The 13,309-nt window shown below is 37.3% G+C and overlaps 1 protein-coding gene across 1 annotated transcript in view; it reads right to left on the reverse strand.

The window, feature by feature from the left end:
- Positions 1–6,826: 6,826 nt before the first annotated feature.
- LOC150089487 (transient receptor potential cation channel subfamily M member-like 2) overlaps positions 6,827–13,309 on the reverse strand; it is a 933,932-nt gene continuing 927,449 nt past the window's right edge. The window contains exon 31 of the mRNA XM_090390003.1: positions 6,827–7,027. Within this exon, the coding sequence (XP_090246129.1) occupies positions 6,827–7,027 (201 nt within the window). The remainder of the gene's footprint in view (positions 7,028–13,309) is intronic.

Here is a 13,309-nt window from a genome sequence, read left to right on the forward strand (position 1 = left end):
AATTATGTTAAATATAATTAATTATATTACGTTTGTAATCTAAGTCGTTATATGTATTTATTTACAAGTACAATTTAACTGCTAACGAAGTTCAACTAACGCTATCTAGTACGGTATATTACTATCGTATCACAAAGGCGGGAAAGTTACGAACGGTAAATCTACGGACACTTAAGTATTAATTAACTTTCAAATCTCGCTGTCTCAATTCAGAATAAACTAACGATCCTTACTAGGTCTATAAGTTACTTACAGAAATAATTCGATGTAAAAAATATTCAATCAAGCGGCTAAATATGGCTAAAGAACTTCTCGTTCAGCAGAGTTGCAAACACGTGGATACCCTTACCAATACCTTTATGCAATTACAAGGCCGAGTAAAGAATAAATACACCAAATTAATCAGAAAATCACAAAATAATGTTATACTACTAAATTTAAATCAAAAGTTTTAGAAAAACAATAATTTCAAATAAATAAGAAAAATCGACTTAGCGGCTTTGAACACGACCGTCTCCTAGTAGCCTCGTTAGCAGACTCCGATGATGTGAGCTTCATCTAATGATGAGAGCTTCCTTGGACTCAGGGGAGGTCCCCATGGACTGGAGCTGTGCAAATGTATCACCAATTTACAAAGGTTTAACTGTTCGTTTAACTTGTGTTCCGGGGAAAATAATGGAATCACTGGTTAAAGAAGCATTGCAGGATAATCTAGACAAGACTGCAGTAATAGTTAAAACACAGCATGGGTTTGTTAAAGGGAGGTCTTATCTGGCCAATTTGATTGGATACTATGATGTGGTCACAAAAGAGCTGAATGCCAAAAATAATTTTGATATCATATTCTTGGATTTCAGAAAAGCTTTTGATACTGTTGCACATGGAAGACTGCTGTACAAATTGGAGAGGTATGGCATTAAGGGTAAGTTGCTACAATGGATAAAGGGATGGTTGAGTGGGAGACAACAGAGAGTAGTAATCAATGGACACTGCTCTTCATGGATAAATGTTATTAGTGGAGTTCCCCAGGGTTCGGTGTTAGGCCCATTATTTTGTTTATTTATCAGTGATATTGATGAAGGTATATGAGGTTTAATGTTTAAGTTTGCTGATGATACAAAGGTTGGCAGGGTTGTTAATGACAGTATAGATAGTATGCAACTCCAACTGGATCTAGATAAGTTGGGAAAATGGGCTGAGAAGTGGCAAATGAAGTTTAACATTGACAAATGCAAAGTATTGCGTATGGGTAGCAATAACTGAAGAGAAGTGTACCAACTGTGTGACACTACACTCAGGAAAGTGAAAAAGACCTGGGGGTAATTGTGCAGTGAAATATTAAGTGTGCTAAGCAGTGCAGATGGGCTGCCAGAGCATGTCATGGAGTCTTATCAATGATATACAGGGTGTCTCAAAAATACACGGCATAACTTCAGGAATGAGTTCCTCATGTGTAGACAATAAAAATATTTTATATCAACATAGTTCTGGAAATGCTTGGTTCCCGAGTTATTAACCGGAATGTCTTATCTCCCACAGGTGATTTCCTTCATCACAAGGTAGTGACAGAACTGGTTGTTTTTCCATTCCGACCATGTACTCAAATCAGGAGCAAGGGGATATGCACTTTATGTATGGTGTGGCGGACGGCAACGCTCTGGAAGCTCGTCATTTGTACCACAAAAGGTTCCCAGAATGAAGATGTCCAGACAGGAAAACCTTTGAAGGTATCCGTCGCCACCCATGTGAACATGGGACATTTACGCCTCATGCTGCTGACAGAGGACAACCAAGATCTACAACTCCTGAAGTAGAGGAGGAGATTTTGAATGTTGTGCATGCCACTCCTGGAATCAGCACATGCAGAATAGTGATGCAACTGGCTATGGTATTCCCAATGGGATCTGTTCAGCGTGCGACTATTTGGAGAGTGTTGCGAGAACACCAACTGTATCCTTACCATCTGCAACGGGTACAGGCTTTGTCACCAGCAGATTACCCTGCGTAAGTAATGTTCTGCCAGTGGTCTTGTAGCAGCGTGGTACAACTCCTCAGTTGCCTGCCTTAGTGATATTCACAGATGAAGCACAGTTCACAAGAGACTGAATCCAAAACTGTCACAATCAGCATGTATGGGCTGAGGAAAACCCACAAGCAGTTCTTCCATCACATCACCAACATTGGTTCAGCCGCAACATCTGGGCAGGTGTTTTTGGTGATAAGTCATTTGGGGCCCCACGTACTGACAAACAAACTCACAGGGCAGGCGTACAGAAACTTTCTGGAAAACAATATGCCTGATTTCTTGGACGACACGCCACTGATCATTTGTCAACACTTCATGCACGATGGTACTCCCGCACATTTTAGTCACCTAGCCCGCAATTACCTGATTGGTGGATAGGTAGAGCTGGACCAACTGCCTGGCCTTCATGCTCACCTTTGATTTAAACCCACTAGATTTCTTCTTGTGGGGCCATTTAAAGTCATTGTGTATTCTACTCCAGTAGCTGATGTGGAAACTCTGCAATCAAATTGTGGCAGGTTGTGAGACAATACGAAACATGCAGGGAATTTGGCATCGTCTTCGCGAGTCCAAGAGATGTTGATGTGAGGCCTGCATTCAGTCAGAAGGTGGGCATTCTGAACAATTACTATAAGGTGATGTGAACAGTTAAGTGTCATAGACTTCAAATCACCTGCGGGAGATAAGACATTCCAGTTAATAACTCTGGAACTAAGCATTTCCGGAACTATGTTGATATAAAATATTTTTATTGTCTATATATGAGGAACTCATTCCTAAAGTCATGCCGTATAGTTTTCAGACACCATGTATAGCAGGGGTGGCCAACAAGTCAATCGCGGCTTTAATTTCGGTCAATCACGACAAATTTTAAATATATAGAAAAATATTACTCGAAATCTAAATGTTATTATTATTATGTGCCCTACTACATACGCTTATTACAAATCCGTTGAACCACATGACTACTCTTGTTGCCGCGCAGCCAGCTAGGGCTTCTTGTGAAAATTCATGCAGTTACGTTGTGGAGAGCATAATGTCGAATTCTTATTTAGCTTACTTAATATTAATAACTGGACAGTACTAATACTTTAATTTAATACCTTTTAAAATTAACGCTACAAAAAAGAGCAAAATGTATCATTTTCATCAAGAGTGGGAACTAGAATACTTTTTTGTAATGATAAAAGAAAAATTTTATTGTTTCATTTGCAATGCTTTCATGGCTATACCCAAAATAGGAAATTTAGAAAGGCACTTCAACACTCCATGGTAAATACCAATCGGATTTTCCGCCTATAGTGACCTTAGAAAAAAATAAATTAAAAGAACTTAAATTCAGATTCGCACAACAAAATTCGCACAACAAAGTTTGATATTATTATTATAATATCAAATTTACCTAATTTACAACCTACAGCACCTAATTTACAATCTACAGCAGTAAACTGCAGCATCATTTAAAGTGGGTCATCTTGAAAAAAAATGCAAACCATTTTCTAATGGTCAATTCATCAAAGATGCATTTTTAGGAATAATAGATTCTCTTTTTGAAAATGTTAAGAACAAAAATGAAATTAAAAGTGCTCTTCAAGATCTGCAATTATCTCGAAACACTGTGATGCAATGCATCGAAAAAATTATTAAAAATGTGAGCGAACAATTGCGTGCTCATATTGCTAATTGTCTCCTTTTCTTTACAACTGGATGAATCTACAGACGTCAGTGATACAGCTCAATTGCTAGTTTTTCTTCGTATGGTTTTCGATGATTCTGCTACTAGAGAAGAACTGCTGGGTATGGTTTTGTTAAAAAAAGAACTAGAGGCCTTGATATATTTAATGCATCTAAAAATTTTATTGAAAAAAAAAAATTAAAAAATAAATTACCACCACTTAAGCTTCGTATCAATAACAACAGATGGAGCTAAAACAATGACAGGGCATCTTAACGGATTCATTGCAGTGTGCCAAGATGATGAATTCCCAGATTTTGAGTTACCACTGTATCATCTACCAACAAGTGTTAGCCAGCAAAAGATTAAATACTAAAAGTGTTATGGACGTAGCTTTCAAAATCGTGAATTTCATCAGAGGATAATCTCTTCAAAGGAGACTTTTCAAAATGTACCTTGATGAAAATGAACCAGATCTGATATTACGCACAGATGTGAGGTGGCTGAATCGGAGTAAGTTTCTACAGATATTTCGAAATTTGCTGAATGAAATTTAAAAAAAAAATTGTTGATCAAAGGGGGAAGTAGTAGTAGTAGGAGATGATTATCAGCAGCTACAAGATACGGAGTGGTTGTGTGATCTGGCTTTTTTGGCAGATTTTACCAGTGATCTGAATTTGGAATTATTGACATGATTAGTAGTATTTCTGCATATAAATATCAATTTTTGGCAATGGCTAAGGATCTCAAAGAAAAAAAATTAGATCATTTTGCAAATATGCAAGGTCATTATCAACAGCTACATTGTTTGGTATCTTTCTTATCCATTTAATGTCGACTTAGATACGAAACAAATTGCAGAAAAAATTGTTGAGATTTTTTACACAGAGAAAATGTTACTTGAAAATGAAATTATTACGTTGCGAAATGATATCTTCCTAAAAGCCAGATAATCAGGAAAAACACCTTTGGAAATATGTTTGCCGAGAAAAGTATTCAAATGTAAAAAAAAATACTTTTAAATTTCTCTTTTTTAACCACATATCTATGTGAATCGTCCTTTTCGTATTTGAAACAAACAAAGATGAAGATTCGCTCTACTCTTACCGACTTGAATACAGAAGATTCTTTACGGTTGGCCTCATCACAGTATGTCCCTGATTTTGAAAGCATGGCAGATGAAGAAGACATGTAGACACAAATTCACATAAATTAAAAATTTAAATATGTATGAATTTAAAATAAGAATTCTGAATTGTATGTAATTTTAAAATTTATAAACAACATTTTTCAATGTGTTGATTAACTTTTTTAACATGTGCAATTAAATTCTTGAGATGGTAGATTGCGGCACATTCTCAATAAAAAAAAAGTAGATTGCATCACAAATTCAGTTGATCACCCCTGATATATAGGAATTTTGCTAGCAGGGACAGGGAGGTTGTTTGTTTGTTATTTGGTTTTTAGGAGCATTAACAACTAAGGCCATATTGCTCCGAGATATGCGGTGGTCATTCCCTGAACTTTCCGCATCATCCGTATTTGGTGGTGACAGGCTCAAACCCCGGTCTAATCAAGAAGTGTGTGCTACGCACTGCTGCTCCTTCCCACCTGGCTACGGAGGCGCCAACAGGGAGGTGATTATCTCGTTATACAAGGCAATGGTCAGGCTACACCTAGAGAACTGTGTTCAGGTCTGGAGGCCTCATTTTAGGAAGGATGTAGAGTTGCTAGAACAAAGAAGGGCAACAAGATTGGTGAGGGGAAGAAAGGGGTGCTCTTACCAAGAAAGGCTTAAGTTCTGCAAATTGCAGTGCCTGGAGAGTAGGCACCTGCAAAGTGATCTGATTGAGGTGTATAAGGCCTTGAATGGGTTGAGCAAGCTGAATTCTGATGGGATTCTTCCTCTTGCTCAGACTAAGAACCTGAGGAAAGACAGTTGTAGAATAGATGTGTGGAAATTTGCCTTTTGCCAGCAGGTAGTTGATTGGTGGAAAACAGGCTTCCATATTTTGTTGTGAAAGCTAATAGTCTAAATAAATTTAAGGCTGAGCTGGGCAGGCATTTGGAATGAATGGAGGGGTGAAATGGGAGAGGAGGCTGCAATTAAAACAAACACACCGTGACCTGATTATCAGCAGCGATTCTTCATGCATTAAGAACTCGCAGGTAAAAGACCTTCTGGGTGGTAGTGATCAGAGTGTGCTGATGAACAATTTACTTAAAGACATAACTACTGTTAAGGGTAAAGGAAATGGCTTTTGCTTCTGTAAAAGTAACTATAGTGGTCTGAAACAAGTTTTAAATTCTATAATTTAAGACTGTCTGAGGCCACTATATGGTTGGACCATCTGATGATGTTGTTGTTAGCAGCAAATGCTAAATGGGAAGTAATCATAGAAGCTACTATAGAAGGTTTTTGATACCAAATAATAAATACCATTCCAGTCATAGACTTAAATGGATGTTGGATGAACTGATGAGACTTGTGGCTGAGAAGAAAAATGCATGGGATGCATATAAATTATCTGGTGATACAGAATCCTATGGTAGATATAAACTAGTTAGTAATCAAGTCACAATGGAGATTAGGTAAACTATGGCAGATTATGAGAACTCTCTGACAGAGAATGTCAAGAAATGCAGCAAAATGTTTTTACTTATTAACAGTAGAAGGAAGAGGTCACAGCAATCTGCTTGACGACAATGGTTTAACTGTTGATGATCCTGCCCAGGTTACTTTTGTTAAGTGTATGTCATATGGAGCTAAAACATATAAATAATCAAATACTGATTTTCTTTTCTGAAAAACCTGAAGTGCATTGTCAGTTTGATATTATTAAACTGACAATGCACTTCAGTTTGATATTATTATTATAATTAGCCATATGGTGCAACGAATCCAGAGGCTTTTGCTGCACAAGCCAAAAAAAAAAATTCTGAGTTACCCCCTAAGAGAGAGAGAGAAGTAGGAGGGAATCACCAAAAAAGAGAATGATGATATCCAGCTCAGGATCCTGGGTGCGCCAAGCCCATATTCACCAGATGTGAGCCCCTGTGGATATGTATTAGCTTTTGATACATTTTAAATACCACACACAAACTTGACAAAACAAAACAAAAAATTATACCTGTAGCTTATCAGCTATAGTTTCAGCCACATCATAATGCATATGCCAAAGCTCTACTTCTTTCCAGGCTTGGTCTGTATTCATGGGGTCATCCATGTAACCCTGAAATATCATCTCACACTTTACTTTTTCTTCTAGAGTTTCTATTTCTTCTTCAGTAGCAGTTGGGAGGTGTATAACACACTTCTTAAAAAACTACATGGAATGTCAAAAACAAAAATTATTTCTGGTGGTAATGGTTAAGGTAAAAATATCAACAGTTTAAAATCATATAGCATAAAGTGTTAAATAAATTTAAGCTGAAATATTAATTACGGAAAGACAAAAAATGATTTTTTGATATTCCTCTCCGTCATGCTGTAATTTCTCTCTGTTTGGTCTCTGAAGCTTGTCACAGACATTCTTCCTGGTATGATTACCCTGATTTGAGGTTTTTCATACCAAGAAGCTACTTCACCAGAAGTATCAGTTCCATTTGTGAATAGCTTAGGCTAGTTACTCACAAAAGGAACTGATATTCAGGTCCCAGTCAAGTGGATCGAATTTTGGCTATGTCTGGTGGTTCTACAACAACCATATTCTCTGCTTACACCTTTATGATTGTAGAAGAGGTGTATCATCAGTTTTCTTTACATTATTCATTGATGAGAGAGACATGTGATTACTAGTGAGGCAACAGCACATTCACTTGCAAACATTTTAGAATGAAACAGAGGAAGAGAAACCGTTTAACTGTTTAAAAAAAAAAAAAAAAAAAAAAAAAAAAAGGAAGCACTGTTTTGGAATTAGCTGTTAAACATGAAAGAAGCTTGTAACTTGTAGTAAAATTACTTTTTGGCTGAAGGAAAATAATTTTACTACAAGTTATTGCAATAAACTAATGGGTTTCTTGTTGTAATGGCTTGAGTGTCTTGCAACTGTAGTTTGGGTTTTGTTATTATTGCACAATGCCACACAGCTATTACATGATGCTGAGACTGTTAGTAAACCTCTCACTGGTATTACCCCCCCCCTCCACATGCAAGGATAGAAACACTGCATCTAGTATACTGGAAGTGAGTGCCCCTAGTTGTGAACTAATTTTAAGCAGGAGTCAAGGTGTGGGGTCCACATCACATAGATGGACTAACATGGAATATCATCAGGTAATATTAAGCAGCAGATGATCCTTACCACCTGGTGAATTATCACTACTTGCTTATTGGAGACTTGGAGACCAAGAGGTGAAATCCATTTTATGTTTAGTTATGTATAGCAAAGCTCCAGCAACCCCCACTACTCTATTATGCAGTACAATTGATGACTTTTGAGGTTATGATGGGCATCATGGCAAGATCCAATATTCTTTATGCTTCGAGGGTACAGCTATAAAAATATTTTTGCAGAGTGGGGGTAGGGAACAATTTTCCTGCTGAGAGAAAGCATTGATTAGATGAAATCTAAATATGATATTTGTTCAATTTTATTGTTAAATCTAAAAATTTCAGCCCAAATATGACAAAAAACAGTCTGACGGATACCTAAACCTAAAAATAAGTGGTGCCTTTTAATTGAAACACCTTATATTTATGTATGTATGTATGTATATATATATAAGCATAGATAAGTCTGATAGAAGTTTGCTTTACAGTTCCTTCACCTCCAATTTGGAGGTGAAGGAACTGTAAAGTAAAATTATTAATACTAAATGATTAAACAAAATAAAGTAAAATCAAATAAAATAACAGGGGGGGGGGGGGTAGAGCTGTCATCAGATATGAATTGGCAAATTTAGTTATAAGGCGAATACATGGAAGGCAAAAATGCAAAGTCTGATGTCAGCAATATTGATATGTAGTTAGGTAATTCATCAGGGGACTACACCCAACCATGTATCAGGAACTGCAATACATACCATATATATAAAATATCGGTGTATATACACCATATATATATATATATATATATAAATTTAAGTGAGAATAATGATAAAAAAATAAATAAAAATGCCAGCAGCATGGCAAGACAGAAGAGTGAAAATTGTGAAATTATATGTAACGATCAAACCAACAGGGAGGGAAGAGAATAAAATTATTGCAGCAGAAACTTTCGAAGATAATTTAGTCTAAATACAAAGATAATAAAATATAATCAATTAAATTTTGAATAGTCAATTAAATGAAATTTAACAGCACCCCTTCTGACAGGCACCAGGTCCAAATTTATGTGAAATATCACAAGCAGAGATGTGAACAACTACAATAAAATAAAACAAGAACAGAAATAGACTGACCATTATGCCCCATCTCAACAGAGGACCACAAGGCCAGTAATGGTCACAGAATCGCTGCATTTCGATCGCTAGACAAATCGCTGCAAAGGCGAATCGATCGAAAGATCAGTCCACCATCCGATACCCAGATTGAACTGCCAATGCAGAGGATTTGAATAGCGGTGGTCCTGATGCAGCGAAAATTAAAAATAGGACAGATACAGGCATTCAAATGCAAAGCCACACCACTGACAAAAGTAATCTTAACCAGATTATACAGGCAAAATATGAACTATGGATGGCAGCAAAGGTGCAGCGTTAGCAAATCAGCCCACTACTGTCATGTGATATACTTATATTTGAATAATGTTTGAAATAATTGAAAACTGAATCTTACATAAAAAAGGGGTAAAGCATACATCAGAGGCAGCAAAAAGCATTTTCCTCTACATGATGCTTGAGATATAAACTTAAGTGAGAATAATAAATAAAATATAAGAACTTCTGTTTTTATTTTATTGTAGTTGCTCACATCTCTGCGTGTGATATTTCACATAAATTTGGACCTGGTGCCCGTCAGAGGGAGCACCGTTCAATTTAATTTAATTGGCTATTCAAAATTTAATTGATTATATTTTATTATCTTTGTATTTAGACTTTCTAAATTATCTTTGAGAGTTTCTGCTGCAATAATTTTATTCTCTTCTCTTCCCTTCCCTTCCTGTTTGTTTGATCGTTACGTATATAATTTCACAATTTTCGCTCTTCTGTCTTGCCATGCTGCTGGCATTTTTATTAATTTTTTAATCATTATTCTCACTTAAGTTTATATCTCAATCATCATGTAGAGGAAAATGCTTTTTGCTGCCTCTGATGTATGCTTTACCCCTTTTTTATGTAAGATTCAGTTTTCAATTATTTCAAACATTATTCAAATATAAGTACACAAACACACACACACACACACACACACACAGGGTGTTTCAAACATGATGGTCAATAATTTAAAGGTGAAAAGTACAAACTAAAATAAGAAAAAAAAGGCCACAAATGAACTGTTTTTGAGATAATGCACATTTTCTGTTAAGATCCGCCACTGACAATAGGAGCACTAGTTTAGCAAAAATCTGTGAATCCTTTGCTAATGAACTGTTTTTGAGATAATGCACATTTTCTGTTAAGATCCGCCACTGACAATAGGAGCACTAGTTTAGCAAAAATCTGTGAATCCTTTGCTAAGGGTGTTTTTATTAAACATAAAATAATACATTTTATTTTTACATTTTACACCACAGGATTTTACAGATGTTATAAAAGTTGTTCAAAATGCTGTCCTTACAGCTTTGTAGTCTTCTCTGCATTCAGTTGCCAATCCTCTCAGGCATTCCTGGGTCATTTCTGATTTGCTGAGAGGCTCCTTCACCCCAATGCTGCAATTCCTCAACTGTGTTAACGTCAGAAGTGTACACCAAGCTTTTTACATGACCCCAGATACAAAATTCCATAGGATTTAAATCTGGTGATCTGGGAGGCCACATTACAGGCCGATCTCTACCGATCCACTGTTGACCATACCTTCTAGTTAGATAACGAGTCATAACTCCAGCAAAATGTGCCAGTGCACCATCATGCATAAACTATATGTTCTGGCATTGCTGAAGTGAACATTATTATCATCAAGGTCTGGAAGAACATTCTGCAGGAACTGAAGGTACAGCTCTCCTGTTAACCTGTTTGGCAGAAAGTGTGGTCCAATTAGATGGTCTCATAGTAGTCCTACCCAGACATTCAATGAGAAATGTTGCTGATGTCGTGACTCGCGAATTGCATTAGGATTTTCATCGGACCAAATGTGACAGTTATGAAAATTAAAAATACCATCACGAGTAAACCCAGTTTCGTCAGTGAACAAAATGTTGTTTAAAATTTGGGGGGCTCAGGACATACTGTTGTTGTATCCACTGGCAGAAGTTCACTCTGGGAGGGTAGTCTGTATTGCTGAGACCTTGTACACACTTGATATGGTAGGGGTACAGTAATTGGCGATGTAAATTTGCCACACACTGCTATGACTCAGTACATGGTCTTGCAGAGCAAACTTCCCTTGTCAAAATTCCTGGATTTTTTTCTATTCTTTCTAACACCCTTTCCTCAACATCAGGTGTTATGCTTTTGGGCCTACCTGCTCATACTCCATGTTCTCTAAGGCGTTGATGTACCCTGATGAATGTGCAACTGTTGGGCTGCCTTCAGCTGGGAAATGCTTCGTGGTACAAATTTGCAGCCTCGAGTGCACTGTTGTTGGCTTTACCATAAATGAAGTGCATGTCCGCATACTCTTCGTTGCTGTGACCTCTTTCCATGTTGACTATCCTTTGACAAGTACTAGTATGCCTGCTACGTCTCAGAGCATTGAGGGAGAAAGAGAGGAGAGAATGAGCATAACCTAACCTAAACAAACAAGTCAGTGGTGGATCCCAACTAGAAATTTGCAATATCTCGAAAACGATTCACTTAAGGACCAATGTTTACTAGGCTTTTTTTGCATATATTGTAGTCTGTACAGTTCACCTATAAATTATTGACCATTACTTGATATCGATGGATCGACTGTTGATGATCCTGCCCAGACAGCAAACAAACTGAATGAGTATTTTGCATCTACATTCATACAGAAGGAGTTATTAAGGTTTGGAAATGGCAGAAGGTTATCAAATTGTAGCAGGATACTTAATGATTTTGTAATAACTGAGAGCAAAGTGGAGGAGAAATTGTTGAAGTTAAACATAAGAAAAGCACCTGGGGTGGATGGGATCTATCCAGTTATATTAAAGGAGACTGCAAAGCAACTAAACAAACCCTTAGCCATAATTATGAGAGAATCATTGGACTCAGGAGAGGTTCCCACAGACTGGAGATGTGCAAATGTATTCCCAATTCACAAAGGGGGATTGAAGGGTGACGCGAGTAATTACAGACCAGTTAGTTTAACTTGTGTTCTGGGTAAAATAATGGAGTCACTGGTTAAAGATGCATTGCAGGATCATCTAGACAAGACTGCAGCAATAATTCAGACACAGCATGGGTTTGTTAAGGGAAAGTCTTGTCTGACAAATTTGATAGGTATTATGATGTGGTTACAAAGGAACTGGATGCAAAAAGTAATTTTGATATCATCTATTTGGATTTCAGGAAAGCTTTTGACACTGTTGTGCATGAAAGACTATTGTACAAATTGGAGCAGAATGGTATTAAGAGTAAGTTGCTACAATGGATAAAAGGATGGTTAAGTGGGAGAAGACAGAGGTTGGTAATTAATAGGTGCTGCTCTTCATGGACTAATCTTATTAGTGGTGTCCCACAGGGTTCGGTGTTGGGTCCATTGTTGTTTTGTATATTTATCAATGATATTGATGAGGGTATGTCAGGCTTAATGTCGAAGTTTTCAGATGATACAAAGGTTGGCAGGGTTGTTAATGACAGTAATGGCAGTGTGCTACCGCAACAGGATCTAGATAATTTGGACAGATGGGCTAAGAAGTGGCAACTGAAGTTTAACCTTGACAAATGCAAAGTACTGCATATGAGTAGAAGTAACCCCAGAGAAACGTACCAACTGTGTGGTACTACACTTAAGGTGGTAGAAAATGAAAAAGACCTGGGAGTAATTGTGCAGTCAGATATGAAGTTTTCTGAGCAATGCAGACAGGCTGCCAGGGCAGGTCATGGGGTTTTGTCAATGATATATAGGAATTTTGCTAGCAGGGAGAAGGAGGTGATTGTCCCTCTGTATAAGGCAATGGTCAGATCACACCTTTAGTACTGTGTACAGGTCTGGTGGCCTCATTTTAGGAAGGATGTAGATTTACTTGAGCGTGTACAGAGAAGGGCAACAAGATTTGAGAGGGGAATGATCAGATCCTCTTACCAAGAGAAGCTTAAGTTCTGCAAATTGCAGTGGCTGGAAGACTAGGCACCTGCGCAGTGATCTGATAGAGGTGTACAAAGCCTTGAATGGGTTGAGCACGCTGAATTCTGATGGGATCCTTCCACTTGTGCAGATTACGAACCTAAGGGGGCATAAATTCAAATTAAGAAAGGACAGATGTAGAATAGATGTGCGGAAATTTGCCTTTAGCCAGCGGGTGGTTAATTGCTGGAACAAACTTCCATCTGTCGTTGTGGAATTTGATAGGTTGAATTAATTTAAGGAAGAACTGGACAGG

Source organism: Mastigoproctus giganteus, chromosome 2, assembly GCF_048544385.1.
Source record: "Mastigoproctus giganteus isolate SK-2022 chromosome 2, ASM4854438v1, whole genome shotgun sequence".
NCBI lineage: Eukaryota > Metazoa > Arthropoda > Arachnida > Uropygi > Thelyphonidae > Mastigoproctus > Mastigoproctus giganteus.